The sequence below is a fragment of the Coturnix japonica genome, chromosome 5 (genome assembly GCF_001577835.2).
Source record: "Coturnix japonica isolate 7356 chromosome 5, Coturnix japonica 2.1, whole genome shotgun sequence".
Classification (NCBI taxonomy): Eukaryota; Metazoa; Chordata; class Aves; order Galliformes; family Phasianidae; genus Coturnix; species Coturnix japonica.
In genome coordinates, this window is record NC_029520.1 from 34,174,589 (window position 1) to 34,197,351 (window position 22,763).

General features: G+C 41.2%; 2 protein-coding genes across 5 annotated transcripts; one reads left to right on the plus strand and one right to left on the minus strand.

Annotated features, from left to right (window-relative positions):
* The first annotated feature begins 30 nt into the window (after positions 1 to 30).
* Positions 31 to 14,323, plus strand: ZNF410 (zinc finger protein 410). 3 transcript variants are annotated; one of them, XM_015865076.2, is made up of 10 exons: positions 32 to 726; positions 2,198 to 2,392; positions 6,876 to 7,011; positions 7,323 to 7,556; positions 7,862 to 8,053; positions 8,883 to 9,042; positions 9,371 to 9,552; positions 12,021 to 12,110; positions 13,083 to 13,208; positions 13,690 to 14,323. In XM_015865076.2, exons 2-10 carry the CDS (start codon positions 2,360 to 2,362, stop codon positions 13,872 to 13,874), a joined length of 1,338 nt encoding a protein of 445 aa, XP_015720562.1. In that variant the 5' UTR covers positions 32 to 726; positions 2,198 to 2,359; the 3' UTR covers positions 13,875 to 14,323. The 3 variants fall into 3 exon arrangements, with proteins under 3 accessions (XP_015720564.1, XP_015720562.1, XP_015720563.1); XM_015865077.2 differs by lacking the exon at positions 32 to 726 and adding an exon at positions 1,090 to 1,506; XM_015865078.2 differs by lacking the exon at positions 2,198 to 2,392 and having other exon boundaries at positions 31 to 726.
* Positions 14,324 to 15,848: 1,525 nt separating this feature from the next.
* Positions 15,849 to 22,736, minus strand: FAM161B (FAM161 centrosomal protein B). Of its 2 annotated transcripts, XM_015865062.2 has the most exons (8): positions 22,485 to 22,736; positions 20,763 to 21,325; positions 18,866 to 19,203; positions 18,346 to 18,473; positions 17,903 to 18,070; positions 17,331 to 17,430; positions 16,334 to 16,464; positions 15,849 to 16,090 (listed from the first exon to the last, which is right to left on the minus strand). In XM_015865062.2, exons 1-8 carry the CDS (start codon positions 22,622 to 22,624, stop codon positions 16,000 to 16,002), a joined length of 1,659 nt encoding a protein of 552 aa, XP_015720548.1. In that variant the 5' UTR covers positions 22,625 to 22,736; the 3' UTR covers positions 15,849 to 15,999. The 2 variants fall into 2 exon arrangements, with proteins under 2 accessions (XP_015720548.1, XP_032301066.1); XM_032445175.1 differs by lacking the exon at positions 15,849 to 16,090 and having other exon boundaries at positions 16,388 to 16,464; positions 17,331 to 17,479.
* Between the last annotated feature and the right edge of the window lie 27 nt (positions 22,737 to 22,763).

A 22,763-nucleotide genomic window follows, 5' to 3' on the forward strand; every position in this document is an offset into this window, starting at 1 on the left:
CGCGGTGCGTGCGAGGAAACACAGTGCGTTTGCTCCAACCCGTCCGAGCGGCCCCCTCGGACTGTCCCGGGCAATGGTGGGGACAGTCCCGCTCCCACGCTTCTGTCTCCTTATTTGAATGCCTGCCCAGCCGGTCCACCGCGCTGAGTCAAAGGGCTCCTGAGGTCACGGAGTGTGTTAACGCAGCAGCGCCCGCAGCTCAGCGCCCTGCGCTCACGGAAGTGACATGGGGACAAAGCGCCGCGTGGGGCCGCTGGGGAAGTTGTGCCGCCGCTGTGCGGGGACGGAGCCCGGCGGAACGCGGGGAGCTGCCCGCTGTGTTAGCGGCGAGCTGTGTTAGCGGCGGGCTGTGATAGCGGCGGGCTGTGCCCAGAGGCTCCCCGTCCCCCTGAGCCGCAGCGCTAAGGTCGATAAGAAAAAGCCAGGAGGGGTGTTTCAGTTCCTCAGCCCCGTGGCTCTGGGATCACGGGTCGGTGTGCGGCGCTGAGCGAGCTGCCATCCGCTCGGTGAGCGGAACACACGCCGTTCGGAGCCGCATTAGGGCAGCGATGGGAGCTCAGCCCGAGCGGGCGGCAGCGGTACGGCCGGGAGGCGCCAGGGCGGGCGGCGCTGCGGGTCGGAGGCGGCGCTCCTCTCGGCCGCTCACCATAGAGCTGCGGGCGGCGCCCAACACAGCGCCGGCATTTCCGGGTGGCACCGCGTCACGTCCGGACGGCGGAGATGCCGGTAAGGGGCCGGGGAACGGGCGCTCCGCAGGGACTCGCTGCCCACCGCGGGGCCGGGGCGGCCCCTGGGCTGGTGGGAGGGGAGGTTAATGCACGCTCCCCATTGGGGTGCGGCTGTGGGGGGATGGAGCCGCGCAGCGCCCGGCCCGCCTCCGCCGCTCTCCCGGGCCCACTATCCCGGGGCGGGATGAGGGGTGCCGGAGCGAGCGGTAGGGCTGAGGGCGGGGCACCCTGCTGTGCCATGCTGTACCATGCTGTGCCATGCTGTACCATGCTGTGCCATGCTGTGCCCTGCTATTACCGCCATCGCTGCTGTCCCGACCCTGTGCGGCAGGTACCCCGAGCACCGCAGGAACGCTTTGATTCTCCGCTGTGTGGTTTTGTAATTGTAAATTACAAAATACAAAAATTGTAAATGGGAGGAGTGGCAGGAACGTGAGTTTGTTTGCCCCTCGTTAGTATCAAAGCCCTTTTTTGGTAGTTAACAATGACACGTTCCTGTTTTACCTCGTAGTACAAAGAAGGAACGTTGTGTGACTGTCTGTGAAATAGCATCTGAAGAGAACTTACCTCACAAATCCCTATAGCTGTCTGTGTCCAATAACAAATTTGTCAGCATCACCAGTTGGACATGTTACAGGAGAAGCAGAGGTTTCCTAGTGATGGGGTACCTGTGTTTCCTGTCATCAAGCACTTGGATAATCCATCCCCACAAGTGGTTCAGCCTCTGTCTGTTGCGTGCTGGTGTATGTGGTTTTCAGTCAGTTCCATACACTTCCAGGTAAATGATTAAGATTCTCAATGAAAATTACATGTTATGATGAAAGCTCTTGGTGTGGGTCCAGAGGAGACCCACTAAGATGATCAAAGGGCTGGAGCACTATGAAGAATAGTTGAAGGAGCCAGGCTTGTTTGGCTTGGAGAAGAGAAGGCTCCTGGAAGACCTCACTGTAGCCTTCCAGTACCTGAAGGGAGCATTTAAACAGCCGTTTCCCCTCCTGTTTATGAGGGTTGATAGTGATAGGACAGGGAGGAATGGTTTTAAACTGAGATGAGAGGTTTAGGTTAGATATTAGGAAGAAGTTCTTCACACAGAGAGCGGTGATGCACTGGAACAGGTTGCCAAAGGAAGTTGTGGGTGCCCCATCCCTGGAGGCATTCAAGGCCAGCCTGGTCTAGTGGTTGGCCACCCTGCTCATAGCAGGGGAGTTGAAACTAGATATCATTGTCCTTTTCAACCCAGGCTACTCTATGAAAGCATGGAAAATAGCCACTGAAAATCAGTTTCTGATGTTGTTATTTTGCTGATTCAAAAACAACTGAAATGCAGGAACCTCTATGAGCTTTCTCATGTACTTCAAAGTACATTCTGCAGTTTCATGCACTACCTGCTGACCTTTTCTTGCTCATGTTTTTTGTTTGTTCATTTATTTCCTTCTCTTTATGTTTTTTTTTTTTTTTTATTGTTTTAGGTTAAATTGAATATTTGTGCAACACAACTTGGTGCAGGAGGGCCATCACTTTGTTTTACACTTCAGAAAATATGAGAACAAGCAGAGCGTTGTTCTCTCTGAATTAAAAGTATATATCTGTGCCTTGCTGAGGACAGCTGCAGGAATCAAACACTTGAATCAATGTTATCGGATGAGTTAGAATCCAAACCAGAGGTGAGCAATTACAAAGTGAGTTTGGTTCCCAGGGAAGTTTGCAGGCAACACTTAGGAGAAGTTCAGAGATTACTGAGTTTGCTGCTTAGATATATATATGTTTTCCTTTAGTGATATTGTCATGCTCTTGTGTACGATAAAAGATTGAAGAATACTGCAGACTTTTTCCCTTCCTCTCAGGTTTAAGCCAATACTCTTGTCTGTTCTCAGGTTACATTTTTTCTTCCAGTATTATAATGTTCTTTCTGTTAAAAGAATAAATTTTTAGAGTACTTCTTTTCTTCAAACCAAATGGACTTTACTTGGTTTTAAGGAGTGTGGATTTTTTTTTATTTTTTTTTTTAAAGAGCCAGTTGTGTTTTAAAACAGTGCCCATGTTTCCAGCAAGGAGCTGGCAGGAGCAATAGATGATTGCACCCAAGTGTTCCCAGTTGCTCAGTGTGAGGCTATTTGACTGTCCCAGGCAATAATCTGTGTGTGTGCTGTGCACACACGGCTCACCACAGATTAATACGTGTACATCTAAGGTATCTTTAAGATGATGCAAAAAGCCACATTATTTCTTGCAGAGTAATCAAGCTGTTTGTAAGTAGAACATGTCTATACCTATAGTCATTTTGCTCACATACTCACATTCACAGATGTCTTTAGGCTCTATTAGACCTAAAGTCCTTCTGGTACCTGTACCATACCCACAGATTTTTAGCCAATTTCCAGCTAGGAGCTCAGGTCTTTCCAGATTCTGGCTTCTTCCCGTTCACACGTTTGCTGACAAGGAGAACACTTACTTACAGAAGTATTCAAGAATAGTGTTTATTTAGTAGATAGAAGGGAATCTGAGGGGTTAACCCGTGACGAGGGACTCTGATCTCTCTCTCTCCCTTCTCCATGGTTCTTCCTTCATTCACCTGGTTTCATTCCCCCATTGATCTTCCCCAGAACATTGCTCTGTAAGTTTTACACATCTCCCTGTTCCTGTTGCATCCTATGCTTTTGATCTTTCCCATTATGCCCATTTAGGTAAGAGTAACAAAGACACTGTATCAGGTTCTGTAATTTGCTTGATGCAAGTCTGTAGTTTGTTACCTTTAGCACAGTACTATCAATGCATTAAATTTACTCTCTTCTGTTCCTTGCCCTTGTCTTGCAGGCTCATCTTTCAGGCTGAAGGCTGTGTTTGCACTCCCTCACTTAAAAGCACAGAGGGCTGTATGACTCTCTTTTCATTGTTCTTAGTCTGATCTATGGTCATGGATTGGGCAAGTTAGAATTGTTAATGAAGTACACATTGGGAAAGTTTACAAGTGTAAGCAGATTTGTTTTTGTTGAGCCTTCTTTCATTTTTTTTTTCAGTCCGCTTGTGCTGTAGCAGATACTTTAAACTGGTATTTTAAAGGAAATTATGATTATATGCTGGAAGCTCATCATAGCCCTGGTAATGTGGTAAGGTGTTTATTGCTTAACAAAGCCTTTCCAAGCAGGAAGAGTAGCTTCAAAAGAACCCTGAGTAGTCTCAGCTTGGGCTGCAAGTTCTTTTCCCTTGTCTTTTGATTCTGAATAAACTGCTTATGAATGTCCTCTAAGTTCTGGGATGGTAGAGGAGATTTTTGTGACCTCAGTCTTTTGAGGGGGAGGATTCCCATAGATTATTTCTGATAAATTAGGGCCAGGGTACTTGGAATGCTTGTTCCCTTACTCAAATGAATTGTAAGTGGGCCTCATTTTCCTGTCTTAAAGTATTTGTTAATTAGGCATGTTAGCATAATAGTCCTATTTTTCCATAGCAGGGTTGTACTTCCTTCCCAGCAAAGCAGAACATAGTAAGCCATTCTCCAGTAATAACTGACCACTTGCATGAATGCTGCAGTAGTTGTAGAACACATTTTTTTCATAGATACCATCTTTTAAACAGTGTTCTTCAATCTTAATCAAGGCTGTTTTATATTACAAATTGGAATTTGTATGTACTGCATATTACCCAATCCTATACACACTATTTTTCTGATTCTAATTGTGAAAGCTGAGTATTAAGCTAGTCCTTTAAAGAAAAGCAGGTAGATACCCTATTTTCACCTTTCACAAATATTAGTTCCAATGCTTCTGGAAGTCCGTAATGATTTTGTATTTGCTAATGTGCCATGACACCCTAATTCTCATAGCCACAGATATTCTTTCATATGCTCTTACCATGTGAAAAAGGTATTAAGAATTAATTGTTTATGTAAAAATAACATCTATATTAATATTCATCAAGACACTACAAATGAATTGCATAAGCTTCATTGGTGCTGCTTTTTATATCTCTAAAAAAATAAACATTTAATACTTGAACAGGGACAGATCCTGACTTGACAAGCTATCACAGAGCTGCTTGAAGAGTTGATAAGGCTGTAAAGCATCTACCTTTTTGTCTGTATTCCCTGCTCCCAAAGCTTTATTGCTTGCATTCCTCAGGGAGCTGATAAGATCTGCATTTTGCATGTTCTGAGCCTTCAGAGCGAATGGTTAAAATTGCAAACATTTCCAGTCACCTCTACCACACTGCCCCACTGCTGAGTGCTTTCTGATGTCAGGGAGCTTTACCGCAGTTAACAAAGCAAACTACAGCTCTGGTCAGTAAACTGATGTGGCTGTTGAATCTTTCCTCCTCAGCACCTCACAAGGAGAGATTCTTGTGAATTAATTCCCTGGACATTGTATAGTATGAAAGTATCTTAGTTCCTGGCTGATCAGCCTCCTTCCTTGCATCCCCCTTGTACTGGCGGAGGAAGGGTGGCAAGGAAATGTTGTTTTGACCTTTTGATTTTATAGCATTTCTCTGGTTAAATTTAGAACAGAAACAGTATCGATTAAAACATAGTCGGTGCTGCTCTAGGAGTCTAGTCTAGCCCTGCAGTAGGAAGACAGATTGGAACATTTGCGCTAGAACAACCTTCCTCTCCTTCCCTCTCCCCCATCCCACCCCCCCACCACTCACTGCCCCAAACAAAGCAGCTGTGTCTGCCATTTCTTGGCATTTGAATCATCTGATAAAAGGGGGCTGTTTATGGGACACAGACTTCAAGCTGATCCATACCATGTAGCTATTTGTTTCTTTAACGCATATGCTTTTTTCAGCAACATCTAGGAGAGGTTCCCAGTTCCTTAAATATCTTTTTCTTCTCTTGGATCAAGGACATTACCTAAGTCTTCTTGGTAGCACAAGCATTTTCTAGTGCTTGGGCTGATGAGTTGGGCTTCTAGTGCTCATAGATTCTCTCCATACAGTTCGTATGTGGCCCACAACCTTGAATCTCTAAGTTTAAGATGTCTTCTTGCAGTAAATATCAAAATTTATATAAATGCATTCCACATGACGTTTTCTTGTGCTTTCTTTTCTTAGCTATAGAGCAAAACCATTTTATACCTCTTTTCTTTTTCCTTTTATGACTTAGCAATGTTCTGTGAACTCATATCATAAAGTGCTCTGTCTCGCTCTTGTCTCACTCAAGTTGTTCACATCCACCCCATCCATCATTGTCCCAGGAGTTCTATCTTTGTTATTCTTCCATCTACGGTTTCTTATTCTGTGTGTTTGTGTTTGTTATTTATTACCTTTTCTGCTCCTTGTGTATCCTTTGTGTTGGGTAGCCAATTACCAGATATCCTTAGTTTCCTTTTTGCTTTCAGCTGTAAAACCAAATTAAAAGACACTTAAGAAAGCAGCACATAGTGTTTGTAGTGACTTCCCCCTGACATTCCAAGTTGCTGTAGTCACAACACTGATTTTTAATGGGAAGGAATATTTCTGAAAGTAGGTAGCTGTTAAGAGGCAAACATCACATTAAAATTGTATTTTCCCTTAATCATTTGATAGAGTTGGGAAAGGTGTGTTTGATACATTTTAAGTTTTTGTGAGCATTTTTAATCTTCCATCTCTTATTTTCCTTCCGCTGTGTATTTATTGGTCTTAAACTGAAACGCAAATCCTTTGGGGCGGCAATCTCTTATTGGCCATACCATTTTTGAAAGCATAGACATCATTCTTTCCTCTGGCTTAGGAGCAAGCATAGTTCTGTTTTAATTAAAAGGCCAACTTGTCAAGTGTTTAAATATGATATGAAAAAAATAAAATAACTATTTCAAAGATTGATCATGGAGAACATTTGCTTAGGTGGCAGTGCAGTAAAGTATTAAGTTCTAAAAGATACATTAAAGAAAATATGACATAGCCTGATAAACCTTCATTATATTCTGCAGTGATCCAGAACTTGTCTTTACTGTTTGTTAAAGAAATGAGGCTTTTGTAGATATTTCACAAATCACAAATACAAATGATACACTCTTCGACATTAATGTAAGCTGAAAAGCTTACAGTCACTTTGATGGTAATAAATTATCTTTTTTGTCTCTTACAAAAGAAAGTCAGGGTGGATTCCTGCAATTAAGTAGGATTAATGTTTTATGCTACTCTCCGTCTAATCTTCTATTTCTTTTTTTCCAGCTGCTGGTTCAGTTTGTTCAGAATACTTCTATTCCACTAACTCAAGGGCTGGTGGAATCAGAGCCAAAAGACATCACCTGTCTTTCTCTCCTTCCTGTTACTGAGACCTCAGAATGCAACAGACTCATGTTACCAGGTAAAATCTATGCAGTGGATCTTTGTGAGCATGCTGGTTATAAAGCTGTCTTAACTGCTTCACTGTGGTGCATCATCCCTGCGTCTTTCAGATAATGCATTACAGTAATGAATAAGTTCAGAAGAATGACTGAAACTTTTCCCATTTAACAGTGAAGTCTGACTAGTTAGAAATATCCTTTCTTCCCAGTCTCTCTCAAGTTTTTTGTTAGTTAGTTTTTTGTTTTTCCCTTGCAAAAAAATAACCTCATAGGTGTCTTTTCGTCATAGTATTTTTATACCTTTCATTTTCTGTTTTATTTGCTTCACCAGATGATGAAAGAGATCTCACTTCGCCAAGTCACACTAATTCTTCCAAAGATGTTTCTTCATCTGCTGTGTTGAGGAGCCTCCAGGTAAATGTGGGCCCTGATGGAGAGGACACACGGGCACAGAATGTACAGAAACCATCTGAACTTCTGTCGTCTCCAGAGACTTCCAGTTTATTGCAAGACCTGCAGCCCAGTGATAGCACTTCGTTTATTCTTCTCAACCTAACAAGAGCAGGTAATTCTCCTTCTGTTTACCATCTGGCTGGATATGTTTCGGACAACGGAATTCAGGAGACACATTGTACATCTCTGTCCCTGCTGCTTAATAAAAGGAAAGGTCTCTAAATTTGCTGGGCATTGTTGATGTTCCAGCAGCATTTAATAATCAGCAGCTTCCTATAGTGCAGAGGTCAGTGAAGGCATTTTCAGTGCAGCAATTACAGCAGTGCAATGAATGCTAGCTTCTGGGAAGCAAAATAAATTTCCCTCTTCCATTTATTACATTATCCTTCTGTTTGATGAAGTTGTCTTCTTTTCTAGGGCTGGGCTCTCCAGCAGAGCACTTGGTGTTTGTTCAAGATGAAGCAGAAGATTCTGGGAATGACTTTCTTTCTCATGATAGCACAGACAGCAGCACTCCATGGTTCCTGCGAGTGCAAGAATTGGCCCATGACAGTTTAATTGCTGCAACTCGAGCACAGCTCGCTAAGAATGCCAAAGCAAGCAATAATGGTAGGATATCTCCTGATTCTCTCTCAGAAGTTGAATGTTCCGTACATGTCTCCTTGTTTCATATTGTTTATTCCTCCCTCTTTCATTCTTTCTTGCTTTTAAGCTATTTTGTGTCCTCAAATCATCAGTAACAGAGAGTTACAGAGAACAATCGTGATTTTTCTGTAATATAAATAGACTCTCAGTTTTTCTCAGAGAATGAAGTTCAGTGAAGCCAGCAGTGCCCTTGCAGTCCCTCTGTTCTCTGGTACATGCAAAAAGTATCTTTCTGACTAGAGCTGTTTTAACTTTCATTTTCGCTTTCAGGTGTATTTTTAATGTATACCATAACTTATTCTTTCTTCTTCCCAGCTGCACTAGGTTTTGTGATGGTCTCTCTGAGGAGGACGTGATTGGACTTAGACATATTTTTGTGACAGTTATTTCAATTTATAACTGCAAAGAAATGTAGTATTCCTTTTTAGCTAGGGTGTTTATAGAAATAGTTAGTTATCCCAACTGCTACTTAAAATTGGATGGTTATTGGTATAGAGGCCATTCTTAGAGTTTTGGGTGCATCGGCTTTCTGTCCCTCTTGTGATAAGCCTTGTTTGATAGCAGTGTATGGTACGAATAGTTTGCTGGCAGTAGTCTATGGTCCTGGAAAGGATTGTGAATCTGTGTGAGATCCCATCTTATGGGCTGGGTAGCAGCATGTAGGACATAGTAAACAATTAGTAGCCAGCCACATGTCTACTTTATGGTCTTGTGTCATGTTTTATATTGATTTTATCTATTAGATTTTAGTAATCTGTATCTGTTTAAGATTTTGGTGGGCTTTTTTTTCCAGGTGAAAATGTTCATCTTTGCTCAGGTGATGGGCAACCGAAAGACTCTAGCCCCATTCCTCACTTATCTCGTGTGGAAAGGAAGCTGAAATGCACAGTTGAAGGTTGCGATCGGACATTTGTGTGGCCAGCTCACTTCAAATATCATCTGAAAACACATCGGTGAGCAGAATACAGCCATATGTTGTCATGACTTTGAAAAAAGATGCTCTGTAGTTGGGAAAGCATTACCTTTCCCAAGCTGTGGAAACCTGGTATTATTCTTAGTAGGCCTGCTGCTTGCTTCAGATGGTCAGTTATGTTGAAACATTTTGGCCAGACAGGTTATTTTTGAAGTTTCTTATTCATGTTGGATTTAGAATATTTCTATTTGAGCATGACTTCAATAAAGATGGTTTTTCTTTTTATTTCAACAACAACAGAAAAAGTTGAGTGTTGATGAAAAATACACTGGAGATGGTTATGAAACAGCGATTTTGTTGCTTTGCAGGAACGATCGCTCCTTCACCTGCCCAGCAGAAGGCTGTGGAAAAAGCTTTTATGTCCTGCAGAGACTGAAGGTGCACATGAGAACTCACAATGGTGAAAAACCCTTTGTTTGTACAGAGCTGGGCTGTGGGAAACAATTCACAACAGCTGGAAATCTGAAGAACCACCTACGAATTCACACTGGTGTGTTTTAGACTTCACCTATTTGTGGTCTGAAGAAGTGGGGTCTTTGGTGAGGAATAAAGCACTGCCTCTTCCATCATCAAACTATTGAAAATATTATGCTTGTATATCTCTGGCCTTCATTAGTGTCCCTTCTCTTTTCAAATGAATAGTAAGCAAGCACCTCTGCTTTATTTATTTTCATAAAGAAGCTCTTTTAATTTCCTGAGAAGCACAGTAGCTTAGATGTTTATTCAGTGTGAGTTCTGGTAGACAGCTGTAGCTGTACTGACGTTTGGCTGCTTGTAGAATGATTGTGTGCGAGAGGTTTAGGGAAGTGAGGAGTACGGTAGAGTTACTATCAAAAATCAGCAACGTCTCATAGAAAAAGGCGTTAGTTGAAGAAAGCATTTTAGCATGCAAACTGCTCTATTTGTAGTAATGCTAATTTGGGATGTTGCCATATATTGGATCTTATGTACTCTTAACTCATGCACAGATTTTTATATTAAATAAAAGAAGCTTTTTTTCATAGTGCTGTATTTTATACACGATTTGTTTATGCTGTCTCATGTGCTGAGTTCTGCCTTGTCAATATTTTTAGTTTTGCCAGTTAAAGTCTTGGCAATGTATAGGGTGCTTTATATGCATTTATCTTAGAAAAGCCTTTGAAGTGCTGCAGAAATTCCTTCTGAAATGATCAACAGTTTTAATCTAAGTTAGCAAAATTGTTGGTGAATATTCTGTGAGCTTTGCTTGTTTGTTTTTAAAGCCTCAGCATTAATGCATCACTGAAACAAATGGCCCAATCCAAGCCTGCCAGAATGTTCTTGGGGATTCCCTGTTGGCCTGAGAAGGTGGTGTTGCATTACAGCTGGTTAACGTTTCAAAATAAACTTCAAAACTGGAAGAGCACAAAGGCCTCTCTTGTAAAATGAAATTCCAAATGATGTGGGCTGCTGGCAGCTGTACGTGCTCTCTGCCTTAAACGCTACCATATGCTGGGTACTTTGTAAAATGCACGTGGGAAAAAGTTGCTATTTTAAAGGCATTTGCAATCTAACTAGATCACATGGTTTGGGGGCAGATGTTGGGATGCAGTTAAAAGTGATATATGCCAAAAAATAAAATTTTAAATGTGCAGTAACAGTAACCATAGTTTGTACAGGTGGGGTTTTTGTGTATGTGTTTAAAGCTCCTGGCCAAAGCATAAACAAAGTAAATAGGGCGAGGTTAGTCATGCTCAATCTTCCACAATAGAGTTCTGCAGCCAACAGAGTAGTAGCTTCTGGAGGAGTAAAAGCTATCTTTCTAAACTGCAGTTTGATAACATGTGATTAAGGGTTTGATCAGATCTAACTTATAAGCTGCAGATGTACAAATAGATCTAAGGTTTTTTATAGGTGGAATTTTGTGCTGTTGTTTTTGTCAGTGGTAGTTTTTATTCCTTTCTTCCCAACTTTTAAATGATTGAATTGCCAGGTAATGTTTGGGAGACTGCTACTTGTTTCACTTCTGTAACACCAACCGATCTGTTAAACGCTACAGCAGATATGAAGCTGGGAAATGAACTGTAGGGAGAGGACTTTTAAAGGCAAAATCGCAGTAGAAACAACTTAAAAAATAAGTTTGCTCTGGAAGAGCTATATACATGATAGACAAAATAACAGAAGTAGCTTGCTTAATCTATGAAGTTGTTACTCTCACACAGTAGTGTAGAAAAAGGCTTGAAATTGTACTGTTAAGCTTGGTATATTGAGGTCTCTAGTGGGATGTTGCAGGTAACAGTTAGCTTTGGTTTTATTTAAGGCATTAAAAAGGAGTTTAGAACAGATTAATTACGTTACAGTGCACTAATATAGTCATCTCCCAATTTATCATCATGTAGACAAATGCAACAATAGCTCTGGAGATATATACAAATAGCAACTTCCTATCTATGAGAACAAATTGTGCCTTGAATTACTGTTCTTTTGAGGACAAGTATAAATGACTGATATATTTCTGTCAGGTTTTTGCCAAGGTCAGCCTGATCTGAAGTATAGAATCTGATATGAAGGGAAATAGAGCTAATGGGATTTTTGGCACTGAGAGGCAGAAAGGCAATAGGATCCTAGGAGTTACTGAACATAAAGATAGTTGTTAAGACCTGCATATAAATGCTATATCATATTCCAGGCACTGTTGTATTACTCTTTTGGTATTTATGCACTTGGAAGATCTCTTCAGAAACAGAACATCCTTTCTTGTCTGTCAGTTAATGATGATCTAAGAATATTTAATCAGAGAATTTGAATGTTTCCTCTTGAAAGCTGATAATGTGAATGCTTTAGAAGACTTAGGAAGTATATGTGTTATTTCTGTTGACCTTTGCTAGATGTATGGCCGTAAAGGAGAATGAGGTAGAGATCTTTAGGCAGTTCTCGGTGACTTGGACAATCAAATCAAGTTGTGATCTCAAATTATAAAAACTTACTTTTCCCTTTCAGGGGAGAAACCCTTTCTGTGTGAAGCACAGGGCTGTGGTCGCTCCTTTGCTGAGTACTCCAGCCTTCGAAAACATTTGGTTGTTCACTCAGGTAAGAGGCTTCGTCTGCTATGCTGTGATTTAACTGAGAAAAGAACTTTATTGACAGATTTTGATTTGTCTTCCTTAAGAAAAATGCTCTGTTTAAAACTACAGTTTTAAAATTTATTTTTAAAAGTGTTTCCAAGATGTCATGAAGTTGAATATCTCTTACGTAGCTGCCATTTTCTTACTTTAAAAAGAGAATCTAGCACAGCTTTACATCCACATTTCTGCCATGTGTAGGGGTTTTTTCTTGTTGGCTTTTGTTTTTGTAATATGACATACTTGTGAGCTAGTGCTACAAAGCATTAGATGGGCATTTTGTATGTATTTCAAAGCTTCTGCTTTCTGTTTTGATCGATCTATCTTAAGTATCTTCAGCACAATATAAATATGGCTAATTTATAAAAGGGGAGTAACTTTTGGGACTATCATAGTTCTCTCTGCTTTCTATAACGTCCGTCTTCCTGGTTTATAGCTATTGAGTTCAGTCTTATCAATATCATGCTTGGTTGTAGATGGAAGGAATGATAGACTCCTTTGTCTGTCCTCTGTGGAAATCCTTTTACAGTGACACTGTCATTCAGTGTCTCCTCAGTCATATTAACCAGATCCTACAATCTGTTGTATGATCAGAGGCTCACCTTTGATTCCTTGCTTTTGGTAAGTTTGTACTCTAGTTATGAGATACTGAGTAAGAGATTTCAGATAACTCTCCTCCTATAAATCAGATGTTATGTTACTCTTCAGAGCTGAGTTTTCCAACAGTTAACGATGTTGGTGTCTAAAACTCTTATGTTCTGGAAACTTACTGCCGTATAAGAAACAGTATTTCTCAGTATTATTTTTTCACTGATATTTAGCACAGCAGAAAGTGTATCAACAGCCATTTCAAAGCAGTCGCTGACAGTTTGTTTGATGAGATCGTTATTCCCAATTTGTTAATTCATAGGGTACATTTTTTTCCCCCTTTTTCTCCCAGGAGTGAAGCCCCATCAGTGCCAAATTTGTGGGAAGACGTTTTCCCAAAGTGGTAGCAGAAATGTGCATATGAGGAAACACCACTCCCGAATTGGAACAGGTGGCATCAGAGAGCAAGAACAGCCAGGTAAGAAGGGGAAACATGCACAAAGTAGTGGACAGTTAAAGATAAGGGGAGCTACCACAAGACTGTTCCTCTCAGTGTTGAGAATGGATTGCTCACTCTCCCCTTTAGTAGGATAGAAGACAAAGTTATTTCTGTATTGTGGTTGAGGCAGATTTATTGTTTTAAAAATTAACATGAATCTGATATCTTCTTTTTTACTTTAAAGTTGTGCTATTTGTCATGTATTTTTGCTGTAAGAAGCCTTGTGTAAATTATTTCAAGAAAAAGCCAAACCTGCATGAGATTCTGACATACTGAGGTTCAAAATAAAACAGATAAATGTAGGAGTTACCAACCATTGGAGATTAAGGTGTTCATGGAGTAGTAACTGATAAAGCAGGTGACTAACGAAGAAGTCTATGCAAATTGGAGGGGCAAAGGGATTGTGTCATATGCTGTAGTATCATTACATGATTTTGTTCTACCCCTTTTTTCACAATAGAGTCGTTGATGGGCAGTAGTTTGCTGGAAGAATCTACAGTGCATAGTAAGAATCTCATCTCCGTGAACTCTCAGCCCAGCCTTGGTGTAGAGTCTCTACACCTGCCAGATACTGAGTCTATTATTGGAGTAGAGGAGGGTGAGACCAGCTGCTCTTTCTTCCGCCCTCTTATATGTAGTGACTGAAGTGGGATCGTTCGTTCCTCCTAGAGACTCACCATGTTGCAGTGGGATGAGTAAACGTTATTTTAACTGTGCACAGAGCAAGTTGGGTTGATGGCGAACAAACGAAGCTGGAGCTGGAGAAGACATGCTGGACCAGGTTTTTCTCTGCAGAGCTCAAAATGTGGTCTACTGCTTAAATGTCATTTAGCTCATGTTGTGGAACGCCATTTCAAAACTGTTCATGCAGTCCATTCTCCTAAAGCACTTGTTAAACTGGAGCACTTAGAAGTTCCAGTTAAGGACAAGGATCACGTTGTGTTAGGCACTGTACTGAATGTACAAACATTCAGTATCATGAGCAACAGGCCTTTCATCCTTTACCTTCAGAGACTATATTCTAATGCGTCTCACTGTCAGGAGCTGACTTAATACCTGAAATAAATGTACTACTTGGTATCATTTAATTACAACTGCTGTGTTCTTTTCCAGTTGCTTTTTCCCTGAAAATTTGTTTGATATACTAAGCTCTATGAATTACTCTACCACGTATTTTGAATTTTTGTTAAGATAAAGTCTTTTTCTTCAGAATTAGCATTATTAAGGAAGCAGAATTTTGCTAAGATATGCTGCGCTTGTCATGGCTCCTGTGTGAAGACGATGAGTTTATATTGCTCTGCAGCTAATGTAAATGTAGCACTGCTGTTGGTAAAGGTACTGCAATTTGGAGGTTCTTGCAGAAGCAAGAAGGTGAATTTCAGTCTAGGGGACAGCACTCGGCAGATGCATTGTGTAGAATGCTCAACTGAAAAAAAGAGGGAAAAAAAAACAAAAAAAACCTCCACAAGCTTAAGCTTAGATTTGTTGGAGATTCTTTGCATCAGTAAAGACTGCTGAAACATAACATTCAGCTGTGTGTCAGCACGAACTGATCTCTGTGAAAGTGTTACATAGCAACCCAAAACCCTGGGGTTCTAAATTCTAAGTTCTTATACTTTGTTAGGATTTTCAATGCCACAAACTCAGTTTGATGTTTCTGTCTAATGTGCTAGATGTTACAGGTACTGTATTTCTTATTTGATGGTGAGGTGGAGAAATGGATCGAGCTAAAGACGATGAAAGAAGACACAACTTCCATTTACATGTGGAAAAGATTGATGAAGAAATTGGTCAGTGCAGGAACACTGATAGCCATTATAAGATCTTTCAGTCTCAAAATGTTTTATCATCACAGCTGTCAGAAAACAGATGGTAAGGGTTTAAATTTGTGAGATGCTTATTACTATCAAGTAAAGGATCACTAATGTGTGAACTATACCATTTAAGATGCCCTGGGCACTTGAGCACGACGCATTGACAGGTAACACCTAATCTTGTTTCCACTGAAGTCCACCTTTGATATCACAGTAATAGTAGAATTAGGACAATAGCAATCCAAAGTTCTGCATTGCTTAATTACAACCTTAATAATTTTGGTTGTTTTTTGGACCAAATTAATGACCTGTATTGGTAAGAAATTAAAGCTGGATTTCAAATAATGGGTTTATGTGAGAGATTTTAATATAGAAAGACTCTTGCTTTTTTCCTAATGAGAGGAAGAAGTAGAGCTGGTAATGAGTAAACAAAGAGTTAACAGGCCAGAAAAGAACCTCCTTGTGAAAATTCTTCCAAGGTAGGTCAAACCATGCTATTTTGTGTAGAAACTTTGCTTATAGCCATTCTACCACATATATCTACAAACTAATGTCTGGCACATTAAGAGAACTTTCCCCTTTCTGTGTGCTTCCCTGACATGAACATAAGCAGCTGACATTAGATAATGTATTTTTTTAATCTTTCATATCCACTTTTAGCCAAAGATAGTGCTTCACCCTTTAAAACTTGGGTTTTTTTGTGTATGTGTGTGTGTTTTTTTAACCTAAGGGAAGTGGCTCACATGAGGATCACTCAAGAAGACTAAAAGAGGCTTCACTGTTTGCAGAATTGGACAAAATGTGGCCTAAACAACAGTCTTTTTCTCCTTTATTCAGTTTTCACATCTCACTTACCCCAGAACAATTATTGTCAGCCTATAACAGAAAATTCCTGAGGATTAATGTGGGAACACATTAAAAATCAAGAGATGATTGATGGATTCTTCTGCTAAATTTTATGTTGCCATTTCTTTTCCTTTCTGTTCTTCTTGAGGTTCTCCTTCCTGTATGGTACAGTCATCCTTTCCATTCTGAAGCTTGGGCAATCTGCAGAAATATTGATTATCTAATACTAGAAGCAGGTTGTAATAGTTATTTGCAGTTTACTCTACAAATAAGAAATACAGGGACTGTCTAGCTGTCAAAGGAATCAAGACGGATAAAATATGATGCTTAACTATAGAGCAGTTGATTTAATTGTACTTATATTACATGGTACAAACCAGAATTGCTTTATGAAAAATGAAAATATTTCCAGTCAAAGACATAAAAGCTCTATTGCATTATTACCTGTGAACGTCAGATTCTTCTTCCAACAAGTCAGCAGCATCTTTCCCTTTTTTTCTTACAAATTCTTCACTCAGCCCAACCTGCTGGAGGGTGTGTCTGTAGCGACGCTCTGCTCCTTGACGAGCATCATGCTATCAAATTGAAACTTAAACAGTAAGCATGTAGAACAGGGGCTTCTCTATAAGCCAGCTTATGTTGTTTTAAAGGTTGGGGCTGATACTGCTAATGAATGTAATGGTGTTCTATATGGTAGGTCCAAATGAGTTAATGCTATCAATACTGATTACTTCTCACCAAAGTGACAAACAGAAATGTTACCAAAATTTAGCATACAAATGTGTTCTCTGTCTCCATTAATCACTCATCTGAACAGAAAGTCTGAAACAAGAGGATATTTCTACTGAGAACACTTAAATCAGCATATGGCTATATATTGTCAGTATGTCTCTAACCAGTTATCTGTCAGCTCTGCAAGGAGAAAGAACTGAAAGAGAAAACCCTGGGAAATATACTTTATAGAAAGTAAAGTATTTAAGTATAGTTCCTTTGCAGTATAGATTTGGAGATTGTCCTGTGTGATGGTGATATGTGCTGAGCAGCCAGCCAAGCTTGCAGACGATAGAAGTGATTTTACCAGACAGGATGCTTTAAAAAATGAAGAATTCTAGACTGTAGACCATGGTGTTCAGGTGCAGAATGGGTAGTCATACAATTTCCGGTGTGAAAAGGCCTTAATTATGATCAGACCATATATTTTGATTGCAATATATACTAAGGGTTGGAAAGTTCTACAATCAAGAAGTACCAGTGCTTTTTAAGTCATGGAAAGGAAGTTTCATAACACCTGTGTGGCTGTCCCATGTGTAATACAATGATTATACAAGCATGAGCACCTTTCTAAGTGTGAATAACTTCAGACTAGATTTCTTAGTGCCTGTCCTAAATCAAAGACAGTGTATTCTGTCACCTAGAGACACTTGGAACTTTGACCGGTTACCTTGGAGACCTGTTCAAAGAGGTACGGTCTGTTCTTGACTCGCAGCTGCATTTCTTCCAGCTCCTTTCTGTACTCCTTTGTTCTTTCTCTCATATTTTGCCTGAAATGAAAAATTTCCATGTCCAAAACAGGTTCCTTTCAGACTGTAGCTGATGGGGAAAAAGGAAGTTTCAATAGTCATTTAGTCCTTTAAATAGCTCCAAGATTCCAAATGTGATTCCATATGATGAGCAAAACACTGCTTTTGCTACCATACTACACACCATTAGCAATAGTGTCAACTGAGAATTGAGGTTTGCATTTTTACAAAACCTCATCTTACGTGTTCTATGTACTTTGCCAAGGGAGACACTGAAATTGTACAAATTTGTCTCTACCAAGGTTAATGTAAAGAAAACTATTATGTGTGGAAAGGGTAGTGCTTGTGAAGAAATCTATGAGTCTGGAATGGGCATAGCAACTAAAAGTTAACGCTAAGAAAACTCTTAGAATAAAGTCCTCCTAAAGAATTAACCTGATAATCCCGAATTACCAAAGCAAACAGTTATTTCTGTGCAGAATAGGATACTGACCGGTTCTGTTTCAGCTTCTCCTTGTGTGTTTCATCCAGACTTTTATGTGGATCCAGGGCTTTTGCTCGGCTGTTCACTGATTTACGAATAGCTTGACATTTCTTTTTCTGTTTCTCTAGCCAATAAATTCCTTCTCTGTCTCCTTCCTTTTTGCTCTCTTGGGAGTTTCTGTATGGAGGAAAGTAAGAAATGAGCTCACTTAAGAGTTCCAGACTGCATGCTGGATGGCAGTTTCACTTTTTGCTATTCTCCTTAGAATATTACAGATTTCATATGTAGCTCCCAAACGGACTGCAAGTAAAGTCAAGAATTAGCGAGGAAAGATGACTAGCCACAGAGAAACAATTAGGGTAACCGTTGTCAGTGTGATGAGGGAGAACATAACCTTCTCCATTTCAGTCACTAGGCAGTGTGTATGGTCTTGTAGACAAAGTTCTACTTACCTAATAGCAGCTTCCCTTTTTCTTGTTGCATCTGTAATATGCACTGGAAGGGTGTTGGAAGAGAGAGAGCAAAGTGCAGTCAAAGAATGACTTTTTTGCATGGAAACCTTGGAAAGTTGCTGAGAATCCTGAAAGAAATGGAACTTCATTCAGTGTAAATTGTTCACAGCATAGAAGCTCCTCCACTTTTTGTCTAGTAATGAGAACAGGTGGAGGTATGTGGGCAATGCACTCGTTCTTCTTTCTTCCATCAGTAGGGATTTACATGGGGAGGGGCTGAGAGATGAGCGGGAAGGAGACTTGCTTAGGAGTGTGGAATGGAAGCTGAGCCTTAGCTGCTATGGCTCATCTCTTTGCTCTTTGATTTGTCCTAGAATTCCGCAGTACCCCTGACATAAATACCAAGGTCACAAGTCTCACTAAAGGACCTAAACTATTACAAATAAATGCTATACATTTAAGAATTTGCCATCAGGGAGATCAGGGACAACAGTAGCACAGAAATATACAGTCATCTCACCTTTATCTTTTCATTAGCTTCTCTCTGCCTGCCACGGAGATTAGAGGTTCGTAATTTGAATGGCTTAATTCGTGTTGCCTCTTTGATTTCTTGTCTTCTTACTGCTTCCCTCTGAAATGCCCAGTAAAGTTCTTCAAAATCTGGTACTGTTGGATTAATCCTTGGCTTGAAGCTGAAGCTTCTGTCCTGCAAGAAGCCAAGTCTTTCCTGCTTAGTTTTGGTGGCAGTTCGGGACTGAGGATCCCTCCGACAGTTACTAGTATCTATTGGAGCTACAGAGCTCTCCAGCAAATCCTTGGCTCTCATCTGAATGCGGATTTCTCTGTAGAGTTCAGCTTCTAATGAATTAAAAACAGCAATGAGAAGAATACGAATGATGTAAAAGGATGCAAAATTGCCACTGCACAACTTTGTTTTAATAATGGCAACTACTCATAAATGCAAACAGGTATCATGTATTCTCTTCCCCCATTTTCCACCCCTTATCTGCCTCCAAGATGAAAAAAACAAAGGAACACACAGAGCCATGGCTGAGTCTCATTCTCAGGTATTACGACATAGTTCTTTCCAATATCACTGGTTACTGAGTTACTGAGCAGGCCTTCTCCTATTCCTGTTCTTAGGGGTCCCAGGTCAAGGTTCTATTTTGCACACTGGACTTGGTTTCCTAAAGCCAACTGTGTGACCCAAACAGGATTTTCAGATGTACTTGTAATGGATGATGGCTTTTCTATCTGATGTGCAGCAGTGTTTGCTTATGCTGAATAAGACTTTAAGTAAGCAAGATTTGGGTATAACATGAAACTATGTCCTTTCATGTGCAGCACTAAATATTTATGAAAGTGAAGACAAAATAAGAAATATGTTGAGTGTGTTTATGTGTTTGAGCTGATTGAGGTTTGAAATGCTCATTCCCCTTCTCATACAAAGGGCAGAAACTGAAAATGGTTTATCCTTTGCTCTCTTTTTACATTTCTAATCTACTTAATTTAGTACACTACAACATATGTTTTTCTGATGAAAATTGAACTGGTGTTGTACTCAAGAAGGAATCGATAGCAAGTAGTTTAAAAAATAATAATGAGAAAAGAAATGCTAGCTGTCACAGGGTGGGGTTTGGAACCCTCAGGATCTTTAAGGTCCGTTCTAATCTAAGCCGTTCTATCTGGTTTAGCCACTACAGGCCGTCTCGTTTACTTTTAACTTGCAACTGTGAGGGCTTAAGCCATCTGAAAAGAAGAGGATCAGGAAAACTTCCTCATGTGTCTCTCTCTTCCTCACTTGTTTCAGAAGTGCGACTGAGAGGTATCAGAAAACATTACAGAAGGGCAAGAACTACTGAACCATTGCTTAGAACTGGACTAATGGCCTGATTTGGGCTCAGGGAATATTTTTCTCCTGGGAAATAGTTCTGTGCAGCTCAGATGACTTGGGTGGGAATAAAAATATCGATTCCAAGATACTGTCTGGACCTCGGACACTTTAAGCCCTACATCTGCCTTCATACTTGTACCAGACTTCATGCAAGTCCCTTTAGGCTAACCAAAGGAATTCACAGAAGGATTCCTAAACTATCATGACATGCTGCAAAAGGAACATGGAAATCTGAACAGCTCAATGTACCCACTGATGTTTGGCAGTGGTGCAGAACTGCTGCTGCTGGCCCTAATACAAGAGTATAAAATTTGGGATGCTCTACCCTATTCTAAGAGTCTCTAGATGAAATGTAATGACCAGTAGTGTAGGGGAAACTAGACAATACCAGAGTATGTAATGATGTTGGCTTTATACTTCAAGTGATGTAATGGAGGCCATGATTCTACCTCCTAGCATTGAGATGGCGAGGGACAGTCAGGGAGGTGCTTGTTTTTCTACAGGAAGAGCCCGAGCACTTTACCTTCGAGTTTATCTCCAAGAAGTGTGTCATTAGTTGATCTAGGAACTTTTCTATTGACTTTCTTCAGTTTGGAGCTCTCATTTGGGGCTGCTGCTGTTAAGAACTTTTGTCTGATAGCTTCCTTCTTTTTCTCCTCCTTTTCCAGGAAACTGAAGGGTCTCTGAGTGGAAAGTAGCTGCTCCTTTCTTTTCTGTGTTGCTATTTGCCTGCGAACCTCATTCTGTTCCATTATTTCATGATAAAGGGGAAGAAACACGTGGGCAGGTACAGGCTGTGCCCGGAACTGTTTTTGACATTCAACTTCATCCTGGCTTTGCCTTTTGTCTCTCAATTTGTCTAGTTCAAGAAACATGTTTGACTTCATCAGCTGGGATTTTTTGCGAGCTTCCCGCAGTGTCATTTTGAAGGGCTGAGGGATAGTGATGGAAGGAATCCAGGGAGATGAAGCACTTTTTGGCCTCAAGCGGGGTTTAGGAAACAAGTGAGGTTTTTGTTGATCCCAGGTACTGTCCGAGGTGAGGTCAATCAAAGAACGGGATTGCCTTTTGTTACCAGATGTATGACTAAGACAAAGACATGATGAAGGGGAAATAAGGGAAATTATTAAAAAATTGAACTGAAAGAAGGGAGATCTGTTGATTGAGAGAATGACACTATAGGCTGAGCTGGTAGTCAGAAGACAGGCCTAGGCCTCACTGTTCTCAGGCTCCAAATTTTGCTTTGCTACCTAAGTTCATAAGCAGAGCTTTGCTTGTTTTCGTTTATCCATATACAAAATGCAGTTGCAACTACCTAGATTCCTAATGCAATTTATCATGCTGCTAGTATGTTGTTGCTATGAAGGCCATAAGTTAAACAGAATGTTTTAACTTCAAGGATATTCAACACAAGATACCAGCTCGGGAGAGGCAATAAATTAGGCACATGGATGCACAAAGCCTAACAAACAAGATAACGGTACCAAACACCAGAACTCCTAAGACACAGCTGGAAGGGTGTCTGCAAGTTCAACTTTCAAGAGGTTCAGCTGGAAAGTTTGTAACTGTTAAGAGAATATAACTTGTAATTAAAAACAAACAAACACACGACTATCACGGGTCTCACAGAAACAGCAAACTTCTCATAGGATGTTGGAAGGGTGAATGTGGGACTGGCTAGAACTGTCACGTTTAGGGAAGGATCAGATGCAGGGGAAGGATGAAGGTGGATCAGAGAGGGCTAAGCACAGACAGACAGGGAGGCAACATGAAAGAGAAGCGGCCGATTGTGTGTAAACAGGCGGTTGCTGCAGTTTGTCCTATCTTGTTCTTTATAGACTCTATTTCTCATTTAAGAAGACGTGACCCACTAGTGAACTTCAAGCTGGACTAATCCCAGGGGACTGTGTAGGAAAAGCAGGTGCTGGAGAGACCGCAGTTCTGACGATTGGTGCTGGACAGAAACACATGTGCATGCTATCTGCTGGCAGATTGCAACCGGCAAGCAGGACGGGGATCAGGCACGGGATCGGCCATTTGTGCTGCTCGTGCTTCACGTGAATGCTGTTTATGTGTGCCACGTTCAGGCCCCATCATGGCATCGGTGAACCAGTGTTCTGGTACCATACACATGCGTGTGCTCATCGTGGGACCCACGGTGCTCGGAACCGGGCAGAAGCAGCATCATTTCCCCCCGTGTCCCGCAGTGCAGTGGGTGCTGCCGTCCGTACCGGTGCCGTCCTACCTGAGCCCCGCACACAGCCGGGCCGCCTCCCTCGACAGTTCCCCGAGCTGCTCGTCCTGCCGGGACGCGCTGCGGTCGCTCCCTAAGGCTGCCTGGCACAGCAGGCCCAGCTCCAGCACGGACCGACGGCTTTCCATCATGGGGTAGACGGTAGAAGCACAGCTCGCCCGTTAGCGCTGGATGGAGCGCGGTTACCGCCCGTCGCCTGGGGAACAGACCAAGGAGCAGCGGGGCGGTGCCTCCACACACCGGCGGCGCAGCCCGTTTCCTAGCGCGACT

Excerpts from the sequence above, each read along its gene's own strand:
- ZNF410 (XM_015865076.2), top strand. The coding sequence starts at position 2,360 with ATGTTATCGGATGAGTTAGAATCCAAACCAGAG. Across the intron at positions 7,557-7,861 it reads TCTCAACCTAACAAGAGCAG|GGCTGGGCTCTCCAGCAGAG; the intron begins GTAATTCTCCTT and ends CTTCTTTTCTAG. Across the intron at positions 9,043-9,370 it reads TATCATCTGAAAACACATCG|GAACGATCGCTCCTTCACCT; the intron begins GTGAGCAGAATA and ends GTTGCTTTGCAG.
- FAM161B (XM_015865062.2), bottom strand. The coding sequence starts at position 22,624 with ATGATGGAAAGCCGTCGGTCCGTGCTGGAGCTGGGCCTGCTGTGCCAG. Across the intron at positions 21,326-22,484 it reads CGGCTGTGTGCGGGGCTCAG|TCATACATCTGGTAACAAAA; the intron begins GTAGGACGGCAC and ends TCTTTGTCTTAG. Across the intron at positions 18,071-18,345 it reads AAAAGGGAAGCTGCTATTAG|AAACTCCCAAGAGAGCAAAA; the intron begins GTAAGTAGAACT and ends TCCTCCATACAG.